The following is a 27212-nucleotide window of genomic DNA, read 5'->3' on the forward strand; positions in this document are numbered from 1 at the left end:
CCTCTGCCCAGAAGTGCAGAGACCAACTGCCAACCCTATCCAAACCAAAAAGTTACAAGCCAAAAAACAATGCCAAAGATTGGCAGCATTACCATTTGTTCTTTCTTTGAGTATGTAATGCAGTACCTTGCATTCTGATATGACTGCAAAATAGCAGGATCTGGTCGAGGATGAATAGGATGATTATAAGTGACCTAAGTATCATAGTCATTTCTCATGTAAGCAAATAATAAGCCCCCTCCATTTGAAAAATGACAATGGATAAGCCCAACCTCCTCTTTCATGAATATACAAAAACCTATACCCGGGGCACAGCAAAGAAAAGACCACCCAAAGCAATCAATTTGAAAAAATAGACACCCCTACATTGTTGCATCAGCTTCTTCAAAATATTTAGTGGATGCAACTACTTCCCCACTTCTGTTTGTGTACTTGTGTGTGAACGATGTGCATAAAGCACCCAGGATGATTGATGATAACAACAATGGTGAAGGAAAAACCGATCGACAAGTGAATGATCTAGAGAGAGAGACATAGCCCCCCCTCAGGAAAATTTCCAGGCATGGCAAAAGCCGTCACCTTTCTCTGGTGAAATTCTCTGTGAGGTGCATTTTCGGAGGTCAATGAGCTCCTGACGCTGTCTGTCTGAGCCCGACCATGGAACTTTGCAAAACGATTGATGATGGAACACCTCTCCAAATCCCGGCATTCCACTCTTAAATCTAATATAGAAGACCTCTTCTCCAATCTGAAACAGACAAATTTATCAGATGAAACTCAAGAAGGCGGGGATATAATGAGATATAGAACCAAGTTGGCTTTCAATATATTTATGATGACAATACAAGTACACATTTCTTCCATGGTCATAAGCGTGTAATCTATCAAGGAAAAAAAAATTCATAAGCTCTTTTTCCAATGAAAAAGAGACAACACACTCTTTGCTACATCTATTTCAGTCATAAGTGAAAACAAAACGGGCATCAATGGTTATGGCATTATGATTTAAATTCCTTCGGCCCTTCATTGAATAACTTGCTAAATGCACAACCACCATTTTTCTAGAATATCAAATACAAAAGTAAAAGCTCAACTAATTCTCTAACTTTAAAGGTCTTTCCAGTAACACAAAGGAGTAAGGACATTAGGTGGTTATTCCTAACCATCCAGCAAGGTTTTCTATTTCTAAAAAAAGTGATCATGTGCCAAGCAGTGTCTATCCAATTAGGCTTTGATAATGTAGAACTGACTGCATTCCCATCTAAGGCTACAACCCCACTGTCGCCTTAAATTTTCATGTTTCTTATGCATTATTCTCCAACGCTTCTGCATGAATCTCCTAATCTTCATTCCAGATGGTCATGACATTTTCACTTACGAAAAATAAAAAGAAAAAAGATGACCAAGTCATATCAGTTATCCATCTATTAGTTTATCACTCTGTACGAACGTACATGAGCCGATTGACCAATTTGATACTGCTATGGCTAACAGCCTGTATCAATATGTTGTCAAGAAAGAATTCAACAGGAATTGGTCACTGATTGAATTCCAAGGATAATTCAGATAGGTGAAATATATGGGCAGAGCCCTGTCATTAATGAGATGAGTGACCTATATTTATCAGCATGCTTGAGACGTACATAAACAATGGCATCATATTTGGATTTCTGACTTTAAATATGAATATCATGAGCAGCAGCAATAGCAGAAATAACTTGACTGAAGCAAAAAGTTACAATATAAAGCTCAAGCTTACCTCAAGAGATTGCTTTCAAGTTCCTCTAACCTTCCAATAAAACTTCCCATGACTTCTGAGAAAAAAGAGTCTCCTGCTTTCTCAGAGGACTTAAGCTCTTCAGGTCTCCTGAACAAAGTTTAAAGAAAAAATTAATCATGTTCAAAATGAGAGGCATCTAGCTGACCATGTGAGTCCAAGATATCCAGAATCTATGTTAGCAAAGAATTAAAGATCGCACAAATCAGATGCTTTTAGAATTTTAAAAGCAAGCAGCTTGCTCATTTCGAAATGTGTAATGCTATAAAGCTTACATTTTTCTATTGTTCAAAAGCATGTGAGAATCATTTCCTGAGCAAGAGACAAGGCTGCATGCATCTCCTAGTGCTAATTTAGCACTGAAGTATGCGATATTTTCATAAGAAGTTGCATCTGCATTAAGAAATCTAGCTGGTACAGAGGGAATGAGTTGTTGCATTAGCCGAGTTGTCAAGACAAGCCTTCTTCGCAATCGAGTAATTGATGGGAAATCTTCCGTTATCTCGAATTCATCTCCAATCTGTAGGCATAAGTGGTCAATATACTCCAGTACCAAAATGCTACGGAGAAAGATAAAGAATCATAAAATGTGAAATTGATAAGAAATGAACCTTCTCAATTAGCCTATTGGCGGCCTGAGCCCAATATAACTCCGCCATGCTGTAGAAAATAAGAAAGAACTACAATTATTAACTAGGAGAGATAGACACAACATGCACACACTCAAGCTTATGTGGTGACATGCAAACACATACTCGATGCCCCAACACAAGCATGTATGCATGACCACAATGAGCCCAATAAAAAATATATCAAAAAAGGAATCACTAAGCAAATTGCTATTTTTTGAATACCACCTGATAGTTTGCAACCTTCTAGAACCTTCCATCACCTCCTTGTGCCAAGGTAACAGCTCCAGGGTTGCACTCTTACGCTTCTTTGGCATTAGAATCATATTACTATCAATGGCATCCGGAGGTAGAGAATGAGAAGGTGCCTCAATGGTAGCTATGACGGCGGATGATGTATTCTGCTGGAGGTTACCAACCTTACTGGCATTAAATCTTTCCTCCACCAGAGTACTGTTATGCATGCCCTCAGAAACTTTTGCAAAGAAGCAGGTCGCACCTTTTGCAGTCCTTTGAGAATTATTGAGTCCATCATACAATGCTAGAATTTGACCATTTTTATAGGCCTCATGCAGCCCAAACCAGGAAGAAGCCATTTGAGGACTAATCTGCAGCCGTTCATTCCCTGTTGACTTGGAACTTTTAATAGGAGAATTTGCATGATTCTGCATATCATGCTGTATTGAGGCAAGTAGATCTTGAGAAGGTAAATCTCTACCAGTGATCTGAAAACACGTGCTTGTGCTTTTATCTTCATTTTCCTTTGAAGAAAAGCTCAGCATTTTGACATCAGAAGGAAATGAACTATGCTGGATGCTTGCATCCAGTTCTTTCAAAACTGGATTCTGTCCAAAAATAAACCTCTGACCTCCTGTCCACCCGATCTGCACAGCATCAGAATCCAAACCTGCTCCTTTGAGCCTCTTTCCAATCTGTTTAGTAGGATCAGGCTCTACACCCTTCACCTGCATCTGCTGAAGCAGGGAGTAGTTTCGTGTATGAGCATCTAATGATTTTAGAGTTAGTTCAGAGGCACCCTTACCATGATATAAAGAGGCAATATTCGAGTCCTGTCCATGTTTTGCTCGACTGAGATCTTGCTGGTGTAGACAGACCAGTGATGGAATGGAGACAGCAGAGTTTCCATCAGAGAGATGTTTTCGCACTAGTTCTTGCCCTTGCGATGTATTGCCTTTCATAGGAGCAACATCCACCTTATCAGGCGGCTGTTGTTGATAGGAATCAATAGAAGATGAACCGATCTCACATGGAGCACTTCCTCCTCTCCTGCTGCTGTCATCAACGGTCATCTGCATGGTACAAGAATTTGTAGCCCTCATGCTAGGTAATGGACTTGTAGACTGACTTACAATGGGCACCGTCTTTTGAGGCTGGGCTCCAGATAGGCATTGATGAGATGATGTACTTGGCCATACATTATGTAACATTGTTGAAAAGCCACCTTGTTGAGAAAAGCCTGTTGTAGCAGAATGCTGGTCAACTGATTTTGGTTCCACAAGAGAGTGTTGTTGACCTGAATTTATTACATGAGTATTTGCATTTATCAGCTGAGAATGCCCTGAATCTAGTGAATAAAACTGCGAAGCAATTGGTGCACAAGTATCAGCAGATGGCACAAGTCTGAAAGAGGAAACTCTGTCATCCACACTAGGTAGTGAGACCTGAGCAGATTGATCAGCTAAAGCTCCACCACTAGAGTCATCTGTCACATTAGGATGAGAAGTGTATCTGCTATGACCACCTACATCGGCTTCGCTTCCAAAAGGTCTTGCTGAATGGTCCATTGTTGCTAGTACGTTTGCATTAAAGATATCCTTGTTCCATGCATAAGGAAGTGAGGAGGGAGCCATGGAGTTTTCATAAATACTTGACATGCTAGCCTGTCCAGATATACTTGATTCATCATCCAAATTTTCTCCCTCAGATGTTTCATGTGGAGGGATAGATGGAATTTTAGTGGTCGATGTCAACCACATCTGATCCTTGTCTCCTGCCCCTGAGTCCAGATCCTTTGAATCACAATCATTTAATGCTTGTAAGGAAGTCTGTGAGGGCAAGGAATGATTTGAAAGTGGTTGTCTTTGAGATGGTGGAGCCAATGTTAAACCAAACCCTTTCAAGGCAGAAGACTGGCTATGCTGAAGATGAGCAGAACCATCAGAAGCAGCTGACTCAGGCATCTCAGATGGTGCACTATGATCAGAATAACTGAAACATGAAACAGTGTTTCTTTCCCTTGATTGGTCCACCTTGTGAAGAAGGTCGAGCATACATTGACTACAACAGTTGTATTTACTGTTGTGTTAGAAAAAGGCATATATGGGGAAGCTAATGCCCTGATAAACACTACAGCTAAAAGTAGCAGGATGGCAAGAAGAGTAAACAGGGATTAAAAGAAGAAATATGAACTTTTATCAACAATTGTTATTACAAAATTTGATAACCAGAAATCTCAGTATAGTTTTGTTGTACTGGTTGATTTCTCATGAGTTGCATGCTTACAAAAGAAAAAGAATGTAAGGTTCTATTCTACAAGCCTGTAATGTTACTCCAGAAAAAATCATCATGGAGGGACATTTTTTCCAAGAATTGATATTCAAGTGCTTATAACAATATAATATAAGGTATAGAAGCAAATATTAAAAGCCCATTACTAACCTTGACCAGCCAGCACTTCTATTCTGAGCAAAACGAGCAGCTGATCCATCAAATGAAGACAAAGCAGAGTCACGGCCAGGAATGGAGCCTTTATATTGTATTTCTTTGGTTCCTTTTGCACTCCTTTGTGTACCAATTAAGTGCCCCTATAATGGACAAAAAACATAATACTTCCAGCCAACAAAAAGGATAGAAGGAAAAATAAGTGAAACTCATTTTACTAAAAATTATCCGCAATAAGTTCACCATTTACCTTTCCCATATCAACAGCATTGTATCCAACAAAATGTCCAGCTTGCTCTCGATTCTTCGAACCTTGAACTACCAAATGGGAAGTGCTCCGAGAATATGATCTGTCACTTTGGGAATCAGTTTCCATATCCATCCCCAAATTTCCCTTTGGGTGATACTGAAACCTGTGAGGCCCCAAAGTTTTCCAACTAGATTGACCAGACAATTTTTGGCCTTTGATCACCAAAAGATGGTGTTCTTTTCCAGCCAAATTCTCTCTTGCACAACCTCTTGGATCAGCATGCAAGGTGGGATGTGATTGTCTGAAATCATAGCCTTCATTAGAAACCTCTTCTGGGAGGCTATTTTCTTGTTTGCCGTTATATGGTTCACTTGATCCTTGGTCAGTGTTATTTAAGGATGAGTCCCAAGCATGTTGACCCCTGCTTAACTGATTCTGGTATTTTGTAAAATTTTCATCTCCTTTATATTTCACAGTAGAATCAACAGCAACATGTTTTCCATAATCACCCTGATGCCTGTTAAGAACCTCATGATTTATTTCCCGATTAAATGTCAAGGTACTTGAAGTTGTAATAGCAGCAAAGTCACCCATACAGGCATCATCATTGCTCACTCTAGGACTGCCCCGGTCAGATCTAATTGGCTGCAACCCACCAGAAAAGTTAGGCAAGGATACAGCTGCTTGATTTCTACCAACCTTCCAAATATTGCTGTCATAGTTCTTTTCCACATGCAAGGTAGCATCTTGACTTGTGTCATTATTATCATGGGCTTTCAATTTATCAGGAGACAGTGACCCATTGATGTTCCATCCATTTGGCTTGTTACTAAGCTGGCTATTTATATTAGGCAAAGGCATCTTCTGTTGGTGAACCAAAACCTGCATGTTCTGCAAGTTCAGCTCTATGCCTGTAGATTTTGCAAAGTTTACTGACTGTTCATACATCTGTCCTTCCCGAACATCATTAGAAACATTATCCAAGTGCATTTGAGCCTGAAAGGTGGTCCCTATAAATTGCTTTTGCTGGTGACTCTGATCTAGATGCTCATTACTAGCTTCTTCTGATGGTTGTTGAATGGACTCGTGGGAAGCATCAGTTGATACTCTCTCATTCAGTTCATATGCAAATCTAGCAGGGGGCGGAAAACTACAGGCTGTACGACAGTTTGAGCTGGCATGAGCATCATTAAACAAAGGAAAAGATCTTGAGGTCATAGATGATGCACTCTGCTGATTGCTATCATCCCACATCATTTGTTGCTTTCCATTATCACTTAATGCAGCAGACCTCATCCCACTCAATAGTTCTGTTTTCTGGAAACTCAAGCCACTCCACTCTTCATGTAGTCCAGCATTGCTGCTTGAAGCTTCCACAGCCTCTTGCGTAAGAGCACTCCAGCTCCCACTTTGAACGGAAGGAAATGTACCAAAATGGTCATTACTTTCCAAAGGTTTATCATGCAGAAAACCTGTTGAGTTTATGATACTACTTCCAAAAGAAGAAGCGCAATTGCCATCATCATCTGTGCTGAACAAGAGTTTCTCTTCCGCCGGATCTAGACTAGTTCCACCACGAGAAGGTTTTATCTGCATCGCTGCCTCTTCCTCCAGGTTTCCTGACCAATCACTTTCTTCCTTCCTACCTTGAAATTCATGAGCCTGCAAATTATGTGAGACATGATCTGCTTGCCAATAGTTACCTGATGTGGCACCAATATTCGAACCTTGCTCCGGAGAACTCTTTCCTTGAAAGGCCTGCTTAGCAATCAAAACACTGTCCTGTAAGCAGCCCTGCTCAGGAACCATAAGATGACCACTTTGAAAACAAGTTAGTGCAGGTGACTGAATTGATGACTTCTCTGCCTGGTTCCCACCTTCCTTGATCAACGCATCAGTGTAATCACGAGACATTCCTTGGAACTGGGAGAAATAAATTGAAGAGCCTCTCATGTGGGGAACAGGAGTCTCATTCAAAGATTGATCAAGTTGTGGAATAAACCCCAAAGGTCGCATTAATTGGTCCTGTTCATGTGAAAATATAAGCCCATTTGAAATTCCATGCATGGGAGACCCACTACACTGTGCCATGCTCATACTCCCAGCAAGAAGCATATGAGAGCTGCTCGGAGTCTTCAATTCACCTTCTATATGCTCATTTGACCACATGTAATTAGATGAATCACTAACAGGCATGCCATTCAGCACGCCTGGAAACCGATCAACAGCTGGTTGTCTTGCAACTCCAGCTAGCTGAGTATTTAAACTTTGTGGCCTTCCCCCCAGGTCCAATTGCTGAAGTTGCTGCTGCCTCTGAATCTCTTGTAGATGTTTGTACACCAAGTGTTGTTGCCATAACTGCATATCATTAAACCCTTGCTGCTGCCTAGAGTGAGGCTGTGATAGTCCTGGGTGTTGGCTCATACTGAGCTGTTGTTGAGCACCAAAAAAGCCAAAATTTGCAGGAGCTTCAACTACATCAGACCTCTCTGAACTTCTTTTAAGACCGGAGCCATTTTCAGGGGCCTTCCCTGCTGCAACTCAAAAGTCCATAAGCCTCTAAGTGGTAGACTATGACTATCAGAAGTTGTTCCATCCCTTAGAAACCCCACTTGATTGGAACTTCGGTGAAGACCATGAGAACCATGCATAAATCCATTTGAGTTGAATTCTTGGCCTCTAGATTGATTTCTAGCAAATTCTCGGTTTAGGGTTGACTGCGTCAAATTTATGCCAGAAGGCACTTGCGAAGACTGTCTGCCATTGCCTTGCTCAGACTCTTTCAAAAGCAAAGCAATCACAAATAGCTATACATGAAATCGCAAAAAGAAGCCTCCATTTCATTCAATCAAATCAACGAGAAGATATCAAAATAATTTGATTTTTCCATTTCACCTTGCAAGTCAGTCTGCCAAAATTGCAGAGAAAGAAGTACAGAATACAGATGAAGCAATTAACAAATAATCACATGTTGCAAGTACACTGCACATTTAGCAATCTTTTGGAGATACTGAGGTTCCTAATCCAGGCAAAAGTGGGGGCAATTCACTGGATAAACATAAGTTCATACCTGAAGAATGAGCAATGTAGTTCTTTGAATCAAAATTATGAAGAACTCCATTCTGCCTTTGGGTACCAATCCATGGATTGTTGGTTAAAACTGGCCAACTTTGGCCTTGCACTTAAGAATGAAGAATTTGCGAGAAGCTATCTTGCTCAAAAAAGTTATGGATCCTCTCAGCGACTTCATTCTCTGGCATAGATGAGGTGGCTTGCAGTAACCAGTACTAGTGCTTTCACATTGTCCGGGAACAGTAAGGGCAATCTACCCAAATGGAAAGAAATGTGCAAACTTCAATAGCCTCTCAGTCCTGGAGAGCAACAAAAGGATGGTCGATAAGCAAGTACAATTACATAATTCAAACTCCCTCCAGAACAATGTTATGTGACTATTCATGGCAGCTGAAGTCATGCTAGCTCTACACTTCCCTCAATCATCAGGACAGCAGTAAGAACAACTTCTCCGAAGCAACATGAAGAAAACAACCAGAAAAGATTGCACAGTCCAACAAAACCAGCTATACATCCTTTAACAAGTCTTTACAACACCGAACATTTGTTCTTATAATGCATTAATTTTTGGCTTCTTATTTGAAAGCCTATTTTCTCTCATTCATACCTTCTAGCTAACCTAATATATTCAAAATATCGCCATCATAAAGTATGCTATATCTTGGTGAAGGAACCAGTGAATAAAACAAAAAAAGTCAAAAAAAGAGCATCACAGCTTGAACATAATGAGGCTATCAATAACCGATTGCTCAATGTGAAATATGGCAAGAAAAAAAAATAGTAACGAAAATTTACCTTTGAGAAGCACCTGGTTCCAGTCGTGCAGATATTTTCAATCAAGAACTCATGCTAGGCCTGCATGTAGAAACATGCACTCAGATAACATTCAGCCAAAACTAGTGTTAGCTTGCATAGATTCATGACATAAGAGTAAGAACTCTGCATAGACTGCGAAAGATGATAGAAGAGATTCTGTCTAATAGACAATGCCACAGCAAAGAACTATGTACCACAACTGATCTGTTAAGAGTTCGTTCTTCAACAATTTTAACTGGTTTTATAAACAATAACAATACTTACCTCGAAAAGAATCATGCTCCACGGAAACAAATCGATATCACTTGTTAAAAACTATGAACCATCGTTCTTCGGGAGAAAAAAAAAAAATAGATGCAGTATATGGTAAATAAAGTTCAAACTTTATGGCAACGATACATCCATACATTAGAAAATCTAGCAAAAGAAAAAGCCACGTGAACGATTCCTAACTGCTACAAATTTAGTTCAAAATGCTCGAACTAAAAAAGAAACTCGAATCTCATAAAACCACGGCCTAACAACCAAACACTACACTTCCTTCAAGCATCAGAGAAGCGAAAGGTGTGCATTTCTCTATAGACTGAGAAATTCTACACAGCACGCACGCCAAAAAGAAGCACCAAACCCTAGAACTGCGCCTCCCCACCTAACTCACTTCCGAAAACCACATCTTGCCACTGAACGCCAGCGCCGACATGCCTCCGCACAATTCACGCAAGAACAGCTGCCCAAACATGGAATTCCCAAACTCCGCAGACGATTATTACCACGGGAAGAAAAAAATCGAAACCCAACGCCCATCCAGTGAACAAAGAACCGGAACCCTAGCCAAGAACCGCTCTGAAACCGGGACTGCCGATTCAGGGAGGGAGATGGAGAGGTTCCAGCTAGCTTACTTGGATTGCCTACGAGTTCCACAAATGGAGATCGAAACCGATACCCCCCTGAAACCAGGGTTAGCGTTTAAATCTCTGGATTCCGAGCTAGGGTTAGGGCTGGGAGACGAAGGCGGGGCTATGGAGGCCTTTCGAGCTCCCTTCCTCGGCGAGAATGGGGGCTGCGGAGCAAACATAAAGTGAACGAATATTTCAACGAAAAGGGATGTAGGGAAGAACCCCGGTTCGGGTCCGTTGGTGGTTTACACATTTGAGCGCGAATCAGGACCGTCTGATATGCGCCCGAGAGAGATTTCGCGGGGCGGAGTTTGTGACAGACGTTACGTTGGGGGCTCGTGATGGGCCGGATGCGGTTCGGCACCGGACCAACTCTGTCACGTTCAACGCAAGAGTAATCACTGGTGGGTGCTCCCGGTCATCTGTAGGTGAATTTTGAAGACACTGTATTCAAAGTCGGAGACAATATAAGTGCGGAATTTGTGATCCGGAGCCTTGACTTGGGACTGATTGCTGCGAGGGCGACACTTAGTTGGACTGACAGCCATCGGAGTGGAACTAAGGACAGCATGAAAAGGCATATATACCGTGAGGCGAACAGGACTACGGATTGGATCGCCTCCTTTACTGCATAGCATTCCGACGAGGTTCTTTGGACACACTAGAGAGTTTCTCCTATTTTGTTTTGTCATTTATTATCTCTTAATTTTGTTAGTTGTATTTAAACTAGAATAGTAGGAGTAGCCGTGTAACTGAAAAAAAAAAAAAAAAATCATAGAGCCCGACCGGCCTGTGGACCCGGAAAGTGACTGTTCGGGTTTTTTTCTAAATTGCCAATATGCTGTTGCTTTTAATGTCAGAAATTGATTAGTATATTAAGTGATCATTAGTGGACAAGATGTAATTAAGGGGGGTATTGATGTTTGGATATGGACTGGTTTGATGTGGTTTCTGTTAATTGCACTGGATACGATAATAAAATGTGAAGAGTTGGAGCTAGACCGGCTTTCTTTGGTTTTTTATTAACATATCAAACTAATTATGAGTTCATTGTCAATAAGATAATTATGAATTCATTAACCAATGCAGTCATTGTAGACAAGCTTCCAGAGACTATTTAATTTTTTCTTTCTAATCATCATCTCTCTTTCTCTCTCTCTCTCTAGATAGAGACAAAGAGAGAGAGAGAGAGAGGAAAGGATTGGAACCTGGATTCTCAAGGATTTTTTCCTAGCTAGGCACATATTAATATTTTAGGGTCAAGCGCAATGCATGCACTAAAACTTTATTTTATGCATCTTGAATTTGCATGCATAGAATAGGTTAAATGGTAGCATATGATGAATCCTGAAGGATCCTTAAATAACATCTATAAATAAATATCTTAGCCTCTTTTATAACTTGATACACTAGATTCAAGCTCAACCAAAATTGTACTTGGAAATCCAATCAGGTTGGTAGGTGCAGTGACAATGGGAGGAAGAAGTTAAAGGTTAAAGGACTCTTTGCGGCTGCAAAGTTACTGTAGCTCCAGAATGTTTTAATCAATATAATCCTTCTCCATCTTACATTTTTTTTTTGTATTTCATACATTACGAGTACGAATACATCCAATAAAATCATAAAACTAAAGATCACAAAGTATCCGAAGCAACTCTCCGTCCTTGGTCCACATGATGCTTTCGGAATGGCTGGCTACATAGATAGGCACTCTGTTTGCCTCTCTAAATACATGCTTGGCTTAGAAGGTCATCCCATCTTTTACCATCACCCAAATGTCTCGAAACAGGAGGTGATCCACCTCCATCTTATGTTTTATCGATGTGTCTTCTGTTTATTTATATTAGCATAACATTGATCAAGTGTGCTCTATAATGATAAAAAAAAAAAAAAAAGCATGTTGCATGGTATTAAAACATAAAACCATTACATGAATAATCCAATAAGCATTTGGTCAGAATTAGAGAGAGAAATAGAAAAACCGAATTTCACCCAATTTTGATACAATAAGGTCGGGACAGGAACCAGGCCGGACCAGACCTGATCTTATAAAGCTTAGCCGATGACTACATGGTCTAACCCTGGTCGGTCCAAGATCGTTAACACCCTCCACGCCTCTGGCGGCGCATCCGGAAAGCCGCCGGTTAATGCCGAGGCTCGCGGGAGGCCGCAGCGGAGAAAAAAAAATCTTCTGCGGTTTCTTGGACTAAAACCTGTGCTAGGGTTTTCTATTTTTTCGAGATCAAGGTCGAGAGAGAATGGAAGCGGCAGGCGAGGAGGAGCAATACGGGCTCTCAGTCCATTCCCCGGGCCAGGCTCCCCCTTCCTCGGCCTCTTCTTTGCACAAGGTTCGAAATCTTGGTCGGTCTCTTTTCGATTCCAACGATGGGATATCTTTGTGTCCGATTAATTGAATTAACTTTGTTTTTTTAAATATGCAATCTCTTTTTTGAAAAAAAAAAATCTCGCTTAATTAGGAGCACTCGCATGTGGAACTGGAATTGAGGGTGCTCGAAGCTCTGGAGATCTATCCCCCTTCTAGATTACAAGGTAATTTTGTCTTTATTTAGCTTATAATAACTACTTGGTTCTTTACTTGTTAATCTCAACGGACTTTTTGAATTGATTAGTCTCTGGTATGTTTGAAAAGCTGTTGCATGTTTGTTTGTGGTTAAAATTCTTTGCTTGCATTTGTCGAAATTAAAAAAAAAATATTTGTCTTTTATGATCTCTTTCATAGTCGCTTAGATATAATGGGGACATGAAAGGATTTAGGGAAATGTCTAGCTTTTGTTTAAAAAATTTAGCCCTGCTTAAACTTGATGTCAAAGTATGTATATAGTCGATACTCGATACAAGGAAATAACGCTTTCTGGTTGTAGGTTATCGGTTCACGATTAAGAATGTATTAGAGTGGTTGCCATGTACCCACATTCATCAATAACAACTTATGATTGATTATTTATTTCATGTTTCCTTCATTTCTTTCAAAAGCGGTTTTTTTATAGCTATGTGATGTGCTATCCATCCTAGTAGAACCGTACATTTAGAGACAAAAGAGTTAAGGTTGTCTATGCATGGGGAGCCCATCAGTTCTGATAAGTGATCTACTAATGTGATGACAACATAAAGGTCCAAAATTCTGACACCAAAACACATTTGTGCCTTCATAACCCACATTAGGAATGAAGGGCAATGTGACCGGTGGTGGGCTCGTTGCAGGTCGAAGTTTCACTGGAGTGGGGAATTGAGAAGGAGCACTATTCTTTTATAAGTCAAAATATTCTCTCTTTAAATGCTGTTATCAGTATCTTAGCTGTAACTTCTGCTTTTGCATGCATGTCCAAGTATTTTGTGGATCAGCGGAAAGCTGACCTAATTTATACCCTGACAATCCAAGGTCAAAGTAGGTTAAAATCGGTTGATTAAATTTTGACTTGGACAACAATGATTTGACTCGAGACTTATCTTTTAATAGCTGTATTTGAAAAATCAACAATATTTGAAGGATTAATTCAAGATCATGCTCACTATATATGCGGGATTCACAAAATTTTATATTCGAGTGCTGTACAGTTCATTTAATTTTCCGTGAAAGAATGGATGGACATAAAGTCCACTTGTCGAGATCCATGTCCTTGAAGTTAACAACCAACCTGATGGACTTGAGGATTCCATCTTTTACGTAACCCAACCTAAAGGTTAAAAACAGGTCAGTTTTGAGCCAAAAGCTCAGATCAAATTGTAATCAAGCTTGGCATGCCATGATTTGAAAGCGAGACTAACTTGGTTCTGCATATTATTGTTGATGATCTTTTAATTTCATCCTTTCTAGTTCTGAATATGTTTATCTATATTGTCATGTTGTACAACCATTTTCCATACAGGTATCCACCGCCACTTTGTTCTTTATGGGCTGATGGAGTATTTGCAGAGGAGGTTAGTTTTGTGGCATTTTTATTTATTTTCAAGGAATATATCACAATATATGCGTGACTGGTACAGCAAATTCATTATACGTGCATCATGCTTGTTATTCTATGGCTTGTAATTGCAGCTTTGACAGACACTTTTCAGCAGATGAGGTTTTGCAGCTGCTAGACCGCTTCTTCAATTTAGAAATGCTGGTGAAGTGAAAATTGTACTTAATATTTATGATTCTATTGCTATGCTGTCTGTCTTTATTCTCACAATTACATGTAGCTAGCAAGTATCACTGCTAACTTTTTTTCACTAGCTATTTAAAGGATAAAAGGAATACAAGGGAATTTTTAACATGTAAAAGCTGATCTAATTCTGTGGCGTTGGAGATAATGGCTGCATAGACTGTAGTTGTATGACATATACATGTGTTTGCATGTGCTGAGAGAGAGAGAGAGACTGCATGTAAGTATTTAATGAGGTCTAAGCAGAATTTATGTCATATACTACCTCATATTTAATCGTCCTACATTTGAAATCTGGAGATTAGATGGGTTCATGCAGTTAACATTGGCGACCATTTGCAATCGTTGGTTCATGCAGGGCATGTTTATCATGCATTGTTTAATTTTGAGTCTATCCACTGTCATAGGCTTCTGCGATAAAAAGATATGCCTCATACTTGGTTTGAGATGGAACCCTGATGACTGTTGATGGCTAAGATGATTCGAAGCATGGGTTTGTTAGAGGTTTTAATCTTAATTCCATGCAAAAAAAGGAAATGGTATTCTACATGTCTTTAGATGAAACTGTTGACTGGCTTTTGGAGGTGGAGCACCTTATAAGCGAAGGGATCCGATCCTTGTAACCAGTAAAACAATCAAATTATAATGCTAAGGATTCATCATTTCATTTCTTGAAGTCATGAAGTCATTTGTAATGCATAAAAAGAAAGCGGAAGTGAGCTATGAGCAAATAAAGAACTTAGTAGAAAAAGGAAACAAAAATTTCTCATCTTTTGCCTTCACTCAATTGCGATAATAAACTGTCACCTCTCTCAAGTTTAGTAGATCTCTATTAGTTCATGATGGAAGATGGTTTCTAATAATTTGAACATTTATGATGTTGCAACAGAATGCCAACTGGTTTTGGTTCTTGTTATCAAGGAAAATCAAGTACTAATTATTTTAAGCTGAGAAAAATTGTATTAAACATAGAAGGTCCAATTCATATGTTAAGATGATACTTCAAAGAGGAGTGATTAATTTCTGAAGGTAAACAAGAAAATGTCTAAGAACCTTTCAATCACCAAAGAAATTGCAAAGTTTCTAGACGATGCTAAACAGTACACAAAAATGGGTCAAGACTAGCAATTTTCTGAGGTTCAAAAGAAAGGAATTACATTGTCTTGTGTATCTTTTGGAGCTGGAGGTGAATGAGAAGGCTGATGACCATACAGATTTCAACAACACCTAACAAAAAGAAAATGTAGAGACAGAGGTAGTTTGTAGAATGTTGTGCTCTGTTAAATGCTAGTTCTAAAGGATAATCAATGGAGATAGTTGCAATGGTTGGTTCTTGTTGTTGGTGGTGAGTAAATGAGGGTGCAGATATTGCAATGGTTAGTTGTTGTTGTTGGGTGAGTAATATACCTGCGCAGTGAGGGAGTAATATACCTGCGCGATTGATATGATGATGAACAAACTGTACAAAGTTAGCCTGCCATTATGTACCAGTTGTAGCATAGTTTGTTGCACCAGTATGTTGTGACAGACTGATCCAACTGATGCGACAGACTCATGGTACACACAACCATGTCATTTGAACTTTCCAGTGCCATGGTATTTGTTATACTTTATAGTATAGATATGTTAGTCTTCAATGAGCTTTAGTAGGTTTTTATTGTGAAGTATCATTCTGAAGCCCACTAGAATACATGTAACCAGGTGAATCGTCATGGTCATGGCCTGATGATGAATATTTTCTGATGGACAGTCCCATTCACTCGATGACCTTTGCTATATGATGGTAGTTGGTGGGAAGAGAAACTTCTATGCGACAAAAGGATTAAGCAAAGGCAACATTAACATCAAGCTCAGTAATTACATCAATGCTGTAAACCTTCATTTGAAGATAGCTGCAAAAAATAAGACTGTGATTGTTACGTATCTTATTGTTTTTTCTGGGGATAAGATGCAAAATCAGATGAAATAGCAAACCTGCAGTTTGACTTGAAGGTATTGACTTAGAGGGGCTTCACATCACTCTGAAGCAGGTCAACAAGGGTAATCTTATGCAAATATGCAATAGATGTTGCAGATTTTATTTATATTCTCATCTTAGAGAGAAGAACCTATGTGCTGCTTGAACAATGAAGATTCCCTTATATGAAGCTTACATACTCTGTTATGTCTTGGTTAACTCTTATATATCAATCAGCCATACAAAAGGATTTTTAAATAGGAAAAGGTATCGAGAACCCCTTTGTGATTTTAGTAAGGAAGCAGAAGACACTGAGGGTGGAAATTGGACCACTGATAGGTCCTCGTACTTGACTTATGTTCTGCATTGAATATGAAAGGCCGAGGATATTATTGATGCTCTGTGAAGCGTGAAGAAGTTATTGCATTCAACTTTAGAGGCTTTAAATAAGGTGCTTTTATGTCTACAAAGTGGTCCTTAACCTTATAGAGCCTCATCCATCAAAACAAGACAATTATACTTCATTGTCAGATTCCTAATTGTTGGTTTTTGAAAATGATGATTGCTCTTCTTTTGTCAGTGGAAAACTATTGATTGTATGAATGATACTTCCTTATATAATAACTGCATACATTTAAAGATTAGATAACCCCTAGATAATCATGCAAATCACACCAATAAGTGCATTCTTTGTTGAGGCTAGGTTGTTTTGATCGTTGCATGGTATTGCTCGTGCTTTCTCCATGGTGTGAGTTTTTGTCCTCTCTCTCAATGATTTGTATTAAAACAGACAATCATCAAACCTGATTTTCTTTGAAACATGTTTATAAAAAAGAAGGGGAACCTGTTTTATCACAACTTATTTTTTGGTTTGACGGCCTGCCAGTTTTTCCTAACCATGTTTTCATAAAATTCATTCACTTTAAGGTTTTATGTAAACATACTTTAATTGTTGCTGTTGTTGTTAATCATTTGAGGCGGGGATTCTTTTATGCATGCATTTTTTACTGCATAAAGCTGACCAGCACAGTACTATTTATTTGTACACAATACCTTTCATGGTGTTTCATTTTAGAGTATCACACCTGAATCCTTTTATGCAGCTGAATCAACTTCTGTACAGGCTCCTAACTCGAATGAAACCCTAGCACCTTTATTCCAGATTGTAAATTTTCTTTCCCCATTTGTTAATAGGAAGGAAACCAGTCATTTTCTGTTACACATACCAATATTATGTCAGTTTTCCCCTTCACTTGTCTTGGTGCAACCGTTGATCTCCTAAAGCACTTATTTTTTGACTCTTTAATGGATGCTTCCAATGCATCTTCTTGTCATTTATATATATTGCAGTTAAATTTATTCATCTATCTATATAATCTTTTATCAATACATTTCACATAGGCATTTACTTTTTATGTGAGTGATTTACTTATTTATTTTTTAATCTCATGATACATGACCAACCACACAAAACTCTAAGAACACCTTTGATGTCATCCACCCAGTATATTCTGTTGAAGTGTTCTTGCCTGTTTTCTCATTCACCTTTACTTTTAAAATTTTTTTCTTGGAGACTTTTAAAGTCAAGAAGTTACAAAGCCTTTGTTGGCTATTTATTTTAACCAAAGCCTAATAAACCCCTCTCTCAAAAGTTACAACTTTTTTTTCGCTTTTTCAAGAATATTTTTCAGATCCTTGTTGTACTCTAGCATTGTTTTAAACATTAAATTTTCTCTTTTCTGGTAGGTTTTGGATGTTTGCAAGCCACATCAAACATGTGGCTTCAAAGTCGAGTTTACATATATTAGCTATTGTAATGTTGTAAATTGGTGGAATCCTGGTCTTGACTTCTAATTAGTTTGTTCAGATGAAAGTTTTGTCATATGTTGAATGGTTTTTACATTTAGCTGTCTGGGTGATAAAGCATAAACTAAAACAGTTAAATGCATTTTCCTTGTAAATTCAGAAACCGGATGATGAAGAGACAGTGACTCTAAATCAGGAGGAAGATTTTTCCTTGCCACAGCATTTTTTTGTCAAGGACGAGCAATAGCATGCCTTAGTAGAGGTAAATGATTTGCAGATTACCATAGGACATGGCAGAGATAGACCACTCAAGTTCCAATTATCTTTACTTTAAAGTTTAGGTTTATCTTGCTGTCATTCTTTGTTATGTCTAAAATTTTCCTTGAATTACAGGAGCTGAGATCTATTAACAACAGTAGCTCGAGTGTTGGCTGAGCCTCATCTGCAGAAAGCTCAGTACCAGAAGCCACATTTTGTTGGATGTCCATTCATGTACATATGCATAGGTTCACCTTTCCTTTTCAAAAACTGATAGATGGCGAAGCCTTGCCGACTGCCTCATGCATGTTTGATTGCTAGTCCACTGGAGGAAATCGAGAGGTTCCTTCAGGGCATGTCTTCTGTAAATTCTATTTCTCTGCGGAATCGACCAGTTGAAAGCTCACAACTTTGTTTAAGATTACTCTAAAATGCGTTGTGACTTGAGTTGCTGAGAGTACTTGTCTCCTTATTGGAACATCAATATGGACATTTTTTTTTCTCCATGTATCTCACTTGTTTCGGGCTTTTAGGGAAATATGTTTCTGGATAAGTGAAGAGAACCTTTACTTCTAATATAGATCGCAGTTGATAAATCTCAGGGTACTAGCAAACTCGGAGTTCCACCTAGAAGATTCCAACTGCTGATTTGGAGGCCCTAGAAATGCTGACCGTTGAGATCTTTATGCATTCAGGACAGTGGAGCAGGTTTCAGGTGCCCATCCTACTCTAACTGAGCATTCTCATGAATAAAAATTGGTAAGAATCATACCAACCAAACATTTTCACAGCAGATTGCAATGCAATGAACCTGGGATTCACCATTTGGATACGAAAACCAACAAATATTCCAGCAATATCTCAAAAAGTATTTACGGACCTTGATGCTGGAAAAAAAAATCCCCTTGTCTTTTATTCCTCTCTCCCCCCCCCCCCCCCCCCCCCCTAGCGGTCCTCAGCAACTTGATCGACTCGCTGATAGGACTGCAATAAAAATAGGCCAGAACAATCATCTCAAACGTAATCCTGAAAGGCTGCCTTAATATGATCAGGTACAACGTATACCGCAATTTTCCCAGGATAAATCTCTGCAAGTAAACGATTGTTGCAAAAGAGAGGGGTTGCCACATTTCAATTTTTAACATAGCAAATAACATAAGCTTACAAACCTTGCAATGTAAAATTTGGATTAACCATGCCGTAAAACGACAATTTAGAAAATTATACAGTTCTGTAGAAAAAAACACAGGATGATTCAGCGTACAGTTCGGAAACATTTACGAAAATAAATTTAAAAAAAAGAAGGAAAGAACACAAAGCAACACCACCACTGCTGGTCCACCACCAACTGCATCAGTTCAAACCTAATACAGACCACCACACGATGCTTCATCATCATAAAAACAGGGGGGGCAAAAAGGGAAGAAGAAAGATCAGGAAGACAGCAGATTGGCCAAGCCTTCTCCTATCATGATATAGAACAGAAAATATAAAAACCCCTTTTAAGGAAGAGATCCACAGTTTGACATATAATGGAGCAACTCCCATTCAACCAAAGAACCCCCTTGTGAATACTTATACCTTATGGCTGCCAAGTATAAGACACAATATTGCAGAACATGAGCATCACCATTAGTTCTGAGACTGAAAAACAAAAGTTACTTTACGGGAAAAAAAATCAAAACTCCTAACAAACTGTTTCATGGGAAAAGACCACGATTCTGGTCTGTCATACCTCAGGCTCAGCAGCCGATTTAGCCTCATCACCCTTGAAACCATCATCACCTGCAATGCATGTCGGATTTGAGACTAATTGAATTGGCTTTCTTAATCAAGCATAATTATTCAAAGACAAGGCTTGCATCATTTGGGTTTCCTTTTACTTTTTGAAAAAATCCATGACCTAGGCAGAGGGGAGGAAGTTGGGTCAAAATTGAAGGGTGGGATTATACCCAGGTTACTGGTACCAGTACTCAGTGTGACTCCCACCCCAAAGGAAGCTGGGAGTTGAGAATCCATCTAGCTAACATTACTTCATACATGCAGCAAATCCAAATGATCAGCAGCAATTTCAGGGCATATACACGTACAAACAACTGGTTCAAGCAAGCAAAATTCAGTCACTATAAATCACTTCCAAAAACTGGGCTTAGAAATAAGGAACAACATCATAAGTAATGCAAAAAGGACGTTGAGTATATTGACTTATTATGAATTAGGGTTGCGCTAAAAAAGAAAATAACTGTGGGACTTTGTTTGAGTTTCCAATGCTATTATATTTCTCTAATTTTTCTTTTAATTGGATCAGAATACATGCACATGTAACATGGTAGAATGCTATATATCAAATAATATTTATAGTACAATACCTCCATCCTCAGGTAAATCAGAAGTCCAAAGGGTAAGATTGTCCCTCAACAACTGCATAATTAATGTGCTATCCTTGTATGACTCTTCGCTTAAACTATCCAGTTCTGCGATTGCCTCATCAAAGGCTTGTTTTGCCAAATGACATGCCCTGAAAAAATGTCCAAATATTATTCTAGGAAATTGAGGAAGTAACACCTCAAACGAAATATTAGAAAGAAATGGTTATACCTTTCAGGGGAATTCATAATTTCATAATAGAAAACTGAGAAGTTCAGTGCAAGACCAAGACGAATTGGATGGGTCGGGGGCAGATCTGAGTTGGCTGTGTTAGAGGCAGCCTAAAGAAATGAAACAATGTAAGAGAGAGTACTGGCATAAAATAAAGTACAAATATTGAACGTGCCTGATAGCCCTTCAGAGACTGATCAGCTGCTTCTTTCCTTTCTTGGTCAGTCTTAAACTCTGCAAGATAGCGGTAATAATCACCCTTCCTGCATTGTACACAATCGGATGGAGTAATAAGTGTCATCAATAGATAGAAAAGGATAGGCCTAGCTGATCTCTTGAGAAATGGGGACCAATCATCTAAATTTCCATCCTTGGCAAGATGGGGACAGTGACATACATAATGCAAGCATATAGATGTCTAGTCACCACTAAACAGAACCAAAAAAATGATGATTAAAGTAAACCTTTATTAGCAGATTAAAATTGTGGTATATCAATACAACCACAAGATCATATCAGTGAGAATCACGACAAACAATTTACTAATGGATTAGCTGTAGGCACATTTCGCCATGTGTTACTTTCCAGTGTTACTACCATACTTGACAGTGATGACCAAAAAAAGAAAGTAATATCGGTTAATTATGGCAAATATATTTCTTTAGATTATTGAAGCTCTTACTAATATCTGGATTTGGACTGCCATGTCTGATGAAACACAGATAGAAATGTCTTCTGTACCATTTCATTGATTAGACCTGCCTATCGGGCAGGCCAGGCTGGGTTCGGGCCAGGCTGGGTTCTGTACATAACCAAAATTAGCTAGGCCTGAGCCCGGCCTAGCTCGGGCTTCGAGCTTATTTCCCAGGCCCGAGCCCAGTAGCTTTAGACGTTGGGCCTCAGGCTTCTTGGATCACAGCAGCGGCAAGGAGGGGAGCGGACAATGTGGCAGCGGTGAGAGGGAGAGCGGACGACGCGGCAAGGCAAGGAGGCAACATGATTAGGGATTTAAGGGTTAGGTTAGGGATGTAATTTTGTAAAACTTTTAAGGGTATTTAAGGGTTATCATATATATATATATATATATATATTAATTTAAATAACTAGGTCGGGCTGAGCTCAGACTGGGTCAATGCAATCCTGAGCTCGACCTGTTTAAAGAATAAGCTCAAATTTCTAGCCCAGTCTAGCTTGTCGAGCTGAAAAACCAGGCCAGGTCCATCCAAAACACGCCGGGCTCGGGCAGGCCACCCAGATTTTGAGCAAGTCTATTGTTTATACATGAGGACAACCAACTATTAACCATGATTCCATGATTTTTTTTTTTTGAAAAAAAAATGCTATGGAGAATCTGGAAATGAAGCCTCTCTGCAAGAAGCTATTATCTAAATAGGTTAGCTTAGTAGTATCAAGTAACTTCCAAACATTTCTTATCAATGTAAACCTAAAACAAATACTACAGAATAAGATATACAATCAAGCAGACACATTGCTTACATCTTGTAGTAGAAAACAGTCGCCTCCACGGAGCTGGACGATGGAATCAGGTGCTGGTCTATGATAGTCAATATATCATTGCATATCCTAGTGAGTTCTTCTTCCACCTTTTGACAATAACCTTTAATTAACTTAGCATTTTGCTCATTCCCTTTTGACTCCTCTTTCTGCTCAATTGATGACATGATGCGCCATGATGCTCGGCGAGCCCCAATAACATTTTTATAACCCACTGAGAGAAGGTTTCTCTCCTCAACTGTCAGCTCCACATCAAGCTTGGCAACATTCTTCATAATTTCGACCATTTCTGGATCAGGAGAGTAACAACTATCAGACTATTATGGCCATAACAGATGCCAAGGTTTTTTCTTGCATTGTTAGAAGTGATTCATACCATGAGTAGCAAATAAAAAACTACGCAAGAAAAATAGATAAATTAACAATTCATTATTTTTTATCAAAGGAGAGGGAAGGTCTGCCTAGTAGAATTGCCCAGATTTAAATACTTGGAGAACCACCTCCCAAATTTCAAGCCTGGAATCTCTTACAAATGGAAGAGGGGATGACAAGTAATGTTGCAACACCTATGAGATGCTGAACCCAAAACAGCACATTATTTGAAACTAAAACATATAACCATCCATTCATAGCAATGCACACCAAAGCATCATCTTTATGTCGATATATATCCATGAAATAAATTTGATTTAGTATTACATCTGTACTCAGATGGCATATTCCTCCACGAAAAATTATTAACGGACATTACAATAATGCAAAATCATATTTATCCAACATTTGCTCCTTCAGATTTCTTTCTGTTTATGCTTGAAAATAATTAATATCTTGGATATTATCGTTTTCCTGAAAATTTGACGAATATTAGCAACTTCTATGAAAACATCCAAAAAGAATCTCACGCTATCCATATCAAATAACAAATGATATTTTCATTGCCAACACCTCTCTCTCGCAATTAGAAAAGGATGACAGACACAAAACTATACAACCCACTGACCTTATGACCATTTACATCGCCGAAAAAGATCATAAGCAAACAAATAAACCTCCAAGATCGTCCAAGGAATTCAAATAACAGACCAAAACATGCTATTTCAGTATTCTATCTCGCGAACAAAGAAACTCATCCCAATAACAGTAACAATAATCCAAATGGACATCAAACAAGCAAAAACAGATCTAGCTAAAAAAATGGAGCAAACAAGAATCAAAATAGCAACCCAATGAAATAGATAACTCTTATACTAAAATAACGCATACATTTCCCCAAAAAATCGAAAGAAATGTAAAGAAAAGCACAGGGGAAATGCACCAAGAAGCCGATCCAAGGCCTAGTCGATTCTGAATACGGAGAAAACATAAATCGATGAAAAACAAACTATAGCAAATAAAATCTAGGTCAAAAAGCGCGGAAAAAACACAGGGCTTCAAGGCGAGACAAGGATAAGCACGGATCTGAAGCTCACCATCGTAGCGCTCGGCTTGCTCCGCGAGCTTCGCCATGTAGACATGGCTCTCCCTCTCCTTCTCCGTCGACATTGGCGAAATCGTTCGAACCCTAGAAAACGCTTCAGAGCGAGACGGAAGAAAAAAAAAAAGCAGAGAGAAATGAAAAGAGGGGGATGGCGTTAAAGGTCGAGCACTTTATGGGTGGGAGGGCGAGGATCCACCCGCCCGTTACTCCGGTTTGAACGACCCCGCGCGAATCGTGATGAGCGGAACCCGTCGAGGGCTTCGCTGGGCCGATCTGGACCGTCCGTTGCTTGGGTGATCGGGCGGTGGCCTTTTACCGCGATTAGGGGTGACGAATGCCCTTTTGTTTGTTTCTCTCGAAAATGTGAACAAAAAAAAAATTAATTAATTAAATAAATATTTCCTGGCCCACCTCCATTTAAGGCTGCAAATGGGTCGGGTTGACCCGAGACCCGATCCGGCCCGACCCGCGTAGACCCGACCAGACTCCGAATTTTAGGACCCGCGGGTCTGGGTCGGATCCAAAATTGTACCCGAATCATTTTCTGGATCGGATCTGGATTTACCGAACGGATCCGATCCGATCCGAATGGACCCGAAGAGAGAAAGAGAGAGGGGAAAAAGCAAAAGAGGGGTTTTTTTTTCTTTTTTTTTTGTGTGGGTCATGGTACTATTGATCCGTCAGAATCCTTTCTCTCGGTCTATTACACTGTTGATACCTATGGGTCATGTCTCGGTAGCTGGCTTTTCTTTTTTTTTTTTTCCTTCGGTTTTTTGGTTTCTATTTTTTTTAACTTTTACAGGGAGGAAGTGAGGGAACACCGAACTGAACATGGGTCATGGGCCAGTTTTCTGCAATGGAATTGGATTTTGGAAGAAGGACTGGGATTTATTTTTGTCCTCGTGAGAGGGGAGCTGGGAGACACCAATTTCCGTCCAATCAGTCATATGGACAAAAAATAGTGTGATATGACATTTGGCTTGAAGACCGACTTAGTTAGTAAGTCGGGGTCATCTGTTCTGACTGGAGATCAATTGCAAGTCTTTCAAGTTATGGACTTATGGGTCACCCAGCACCTCATAATTATGATATGACCAAATTAGATTTGCCCAAATTCTTTTTCAAAAATACAAAAAAATGGACCCGATTCGGATCCGAACCCGATCCGACTAGGACCCAGACTCAACTCGGACCGGACCGGATCCGACCTGATCTTCAACCGGGTCGGGCCTGGGTCCAAAATTAGGACCCGAACAACAAACCGGGTCGGATCGGGATCACCCAGGAACCGACCCGACCCGACCCATTTGCACCCCTACCTCCATTTCCCACATCTTGGACGCTGAACCGGTCCATGAATCGAAAAATGGCCGGTTCGGCTTGTTTCTCTTCCTCGATTTGGGGGTTTCATGTGTGATAAGCTTAAGTAAGATTGGGCATTGGAAATGGAGCTGAAATAAGGATGAGAGGAAACTAAGATATTTTCGTAGCAATGTAAAGAGTGTCTACCGACACAATTATCTTATCTTCAAAAAAAAACAAATCTGATCGAATATAATCAAATCAGATGAATGCTACTCTCATCTCTAATTATGCCTAAATGAAGCTCTATTTCATAATTGGGAATAGATTTTGACTAAGATTTGAGTCTGACTTAATTTGTTAAACTTCGTTGTATTGGCTTGTTTGTTGAAATTTATTTGCATGATGGATGTCACAAGTCAGCTTTGGGCAGATCTTTGTGTTACCCGCCACAGGTTCATTAAGATTCTTTTCTTGAAAATTAATTTAAACATTGTAACTGATACATAATTTAAAGAGAATCGTCATAATTAAAGATGAAAAGAAAACATTTAAACATTAAAAATTAATTGGGCTAGAAATGGTATGCTTTGCAAGACATTAACAAGACCCAAGAGAAAAGTTCCTCTAGATTTGTTAAAAATGATGATCAATTTTTTTGGAAAATTAGGATTAGAGAAATTTCGGTTAAAATTGGCATGAGGGCAGAGTTATTTGTTATTTGGATCATTTGCTGGGGTTATAATAGAGACTTTGATTGCAAAATTCAAATACTTAATAAGTATACAAATTGATTTCTAGTAATATTTTGTAGACTAAAATTATATTTTATGCCAACAAAATATTTATTTATATATATATGAAGTTATAATGCGACTTTTTTTCTTTGATCATTCAATTTATTTTTTATTGTGGACCCTGAAGGATAGTAACCTATCAAAAGAATATCATTGATAACTTGTAGTTGCAAGATACAAGACTGGACTATCAGAAAAGGGAAGCAGCATGCTAAGTGATATTACATATTCCTTTCGAAAACCATGCACTAGGTCACATATTAAAGGCCACCTATTTTGATAATCTTGATAAGATCAAAGTCTTCGTACGACTTGTTTTGAGAAACCAATTTTTTTGGCAATGGAGATTTAGGAACAGTTGATCTTCTTCTAACCGGTGAACTTGCTGCTTTTATATGGAGCTCCATTTTTGGTGGTTGTGTAATATATTTTTTACTACCAGGCTTGCTCTCAAACTATCATTACTTACATTTTTTTTAACGTCTAAAAGTAAAAAAGTAAAAAAGACACCAAGAAAAGCCATCCCCGCTAGCGAGTTGTAGTCAAGGTGTCCATCCATCTTTTGTCTTTCACTAGTCCTATTTCTCCTTGCATTAATAGCCATCCAAATGGACTATGGTACATCAACTCTCTACCAAAAATCATTATAAGATAGGAAACAAGTTAAACCACAAGATTTGGCCAGTTATTAATACTTGAAAAATGAAGTATACCTAAAGCTTTCTCTTGAGATAGATTGGACCAGGTCCAATATGATTCATTGCGAGGGTGAAAAAAACACGAACATAAATCCAAAAGTTATAAAATGTTTCGTCTGTAGCTAATTTCGTGGACCAGCCCAACGACAAACCAACATGCAAAATATACGAGAGCTTATGGCTCTGTTTTCCCTCCTATCTCTTTTTTTTTATCGGACTGAATGACTGCCGATATTTGGAAAGATATCAGCGGAAAGATTGGCCGGTTACTAATATTTGGACCATGAAGTTTACCTAAAACTTTCTCTTGATTTAGATTGGAACTTGTCTAATATGATTCATTGTGAGAATGAAAAAAATGCAAGCATCCAGCATTATTTAAAAGGATAAAAAAAGAAAATAAAAAAAACATGCGAACCATCAACTTTATCCTTCATGGCTCCAACAAATCATGCGAGCCTCCACATATATATGGCCAACGACCATCGTCAAAAAAGTTCAGAACCAAACAAGCCA

At 39.0% G+C, this 27212-nt stretch overlaps 3 protein-coding genes across 12 annotated transcripts; 1 reads left to right on the plus strand and 2 right to left on the minus strand.

Moving 5' to 3' along the window:
• Nucleotides 1-140: 140 nt before the first annotated feature.
• Nucleotides 141-10332, minus strand: LOC103704465 (uncharacterized). 6 transcript variants are annotated; one of them, XM_088703949.1, is made up of 10 exons: nucleotides 10126-10332; nucleotides 9206-9265; nucleotides 8409-8709; nucleotides 5339-8246; nucleotides 5086-5231; nucleotides 2635-4704; nucleotides 2389-2437; nucleotides 2053-2297; nucleotides 1760-1867; nucleotides 141-748 (listed from the first exon to the last, which is right to left on the minus strand). In XM_088703949.1, exons 4-10 carry the CDS (start codon nucleotides 7760-7762, stop codon nucleotides 520-522), a joined length of 5271 nt encoding a protein of 1756 aa, XP_088560075.1. In that variant the 5' UTR covers nucleotides 7763-8246; nucleotides 8409-8709; nucleotides 9206-9265; nucleotides 10126-10332; the 3' UTR covers nucleotides 141-519. The 6 variants fall into 6 exon arrangements, with proteins under 6 accessions (XP_088560075.1, XP_088560074.1, XP_088560072.1 ...); XM_088703948.1 differs by having other exon boundaries at nucleotides 9491-10310; XM_088703946.1 differs by having other exon boundaries at nucleotides 9876-10288.
• Nucleotides 10333-12176: 1844 nt separating this feature from the next.
• On the plus strand, nucleotides 12177-18905 carry LOC103704464 (uncharacterized). Of its 4 annotated transcripts, XR_015968603.2 has the most exons (7): nucleotides 12177-12470; nucleotides 12600-12672; nucleotides 14010-14061; nucleotides 14180-14249; nucleotides 16039-16328; nucleotides 18212-18313; nucleotides 18445-18905. XR_015968603.2 is itself a non-coding variant. In XM_088703952.2 (6 exons), exons 1-5 carry the CDS (start codon nucleotides 12381-12383, stop codon nucleotides 16255-16257), a joined length of 504 nt encoding a protein of 167 aa, XP_088560078.1. In that variant the 5' UTR covers nucleotides 12177-12380; the 3' UTR covers nucleotides 16258-16280; nucleotides 18212-18311. The 4 variants fall into 4 exon arrangements, 3 of the variants coding, with proteins under 3 accessions (XP_088560078.1, XP_088560079.1, XP_008785974.1); XM_088703952.2 differs by lacking the exon at nucleotides 18445-18905 and having other exon boundaries at nucleotides 16039-16280; nucleotides 18212-18311; XM_008787752.5 differs by lacking the exon at nucleotides 16039-16328 and having other exon boundaries at nucleotides 12182-12470.
• Nucleotides 18906-19460: 555 nt separating this feature from the next.
• Nucleotides 19461-24057, minus strand: LOC103704463 (14-3-3-like protein GF14 iota). 2 transcript variants are annotated; one of them, XM_008787748.5, is made up of 8 exons: nucleotides 23892-24057; nucleotides 22405-22711; nucleotides 21083-21170; nucleotides 20908-21017; nucleotides 20679-20827; nucleotides 20045-20094; nucleotides 19891-19953; nucleotides 19461-19774 (listed from the first exon to the last, which is right to left on the minus strand). In XM_008787748.5, the coding sequence occupies exons 1-7, from the start codon at nucleotides 23962-23964 to the stop codon at nucleotides 19942-19944; spliced, it is 789 nt and encodes a 262-aa protein (XP_008785970.1). In that variant the 5' UTR covers nucleotides 23965-24057; the 3' UTR covers nucleotides 19461-19774; nucleotides 19891-19941. The 2 variants fall into 2 exon arrangements, with proteins under 2 accessions (XP_008785970.1, XP_008785971.1); XM_008787749.4 differs by having other exon boundaries at nucleotides 19891-19947; nucleotides 23892-24054.
• Nucleotides 24058-27212: the final 3155 nt, after the last annotated feature.

Source organism: Phoenix dactylifera, chromosome 9, assembly GCF_051530095.1.
Source record: "Phoenix dactylifera cultivar Ajwa chromosome 9, Ajwa_hap1_PhDact_Kaust_v1.1, whole genome shotgun sequence".
In the NCBI taxonomy this organism is placed as follows: domain Eukaryota; kingdom Viridiplantae; phylum Streptophyta; class Magnoliopsida; order Arecales; family Arecaceae; genus Phoenix; species Phoenix dactylifera.

What these genes read in the sequence shown, in the direction of transcription:
- LOC103704463 (XM_008787748.5), bottom strand. Translation starts at nt 23,964, where the DNA reads ATGTCGACGGAGAAGGAGAGGGAGAGCCATGTCTACATGGCGAAGCTC. An exon ending in AGTCTCTGAAGGGCTATCAG is followed by an intron (nt 21,018 to 21,082) that starts GCACGTTCAATA and finishes TCATTTCTTTAG; the next exon opens with GCTGCCTCTAACACAGCCAA. An exon ending in TGATTTACCTGAGGATGGAG is followed by an intron (nt 20,095 to 20,678) that starts GTATTGTACTAT and finishes CATGCATTGCAG; the next exon opens with GTGATGATGGTTTCAAGGGT.
- LOC103704465 (XM_088703949.1), bottom strand. Translation starts at nt 7,762, where the DNA reads ATGAGCCAACACCCAGGACTATCACAGCCTCACTCTAGGCAGCAGCAA. An exon ending in ATGCTGTTGATATGGGAAAG is followed by an intron (nt 5,232 to 5,338) that starts GTAAATGGTGAA and finishes TGTCCATTATAG; the next exon opens with GGGCACTTAATTGGTACACA. An exon ending in AGAAGTGCTGGCTGGTCAAG is followed by an intron (nt 4,705 to 5,085) that starts GTTAGTAATGGG and finishes CAACTGTTGTAG; the next exon opens with TCAATGTATGCTCGACCTTC.
- LOC103704464 (XM_088703952.2), top strand. Translation starts at nt 12,381, where the DNA reads ATGGAAGCGGCAGGCGAGGAGGAGCAATACGGGCTCTCAGTCCATTCC. An exon ending in TCCCCCTTCTAGATTACAAG is followed by an intron (nt 12,673 to 14,009) that starts GTAATTTTGTCT and finishes TTTTCCATACAG; the next exon opens with GTATCCACCGCCACTTTGTT. An exon ending in ATGGAGTATTTGCAGAGGAG is followed by an intron (nt 14,062 to 14,179) that starts GTTAGTTTTGTG and finishes TTGTAATTGCAG; the next exon opens with CTTTGACAGACACTTTTCAG.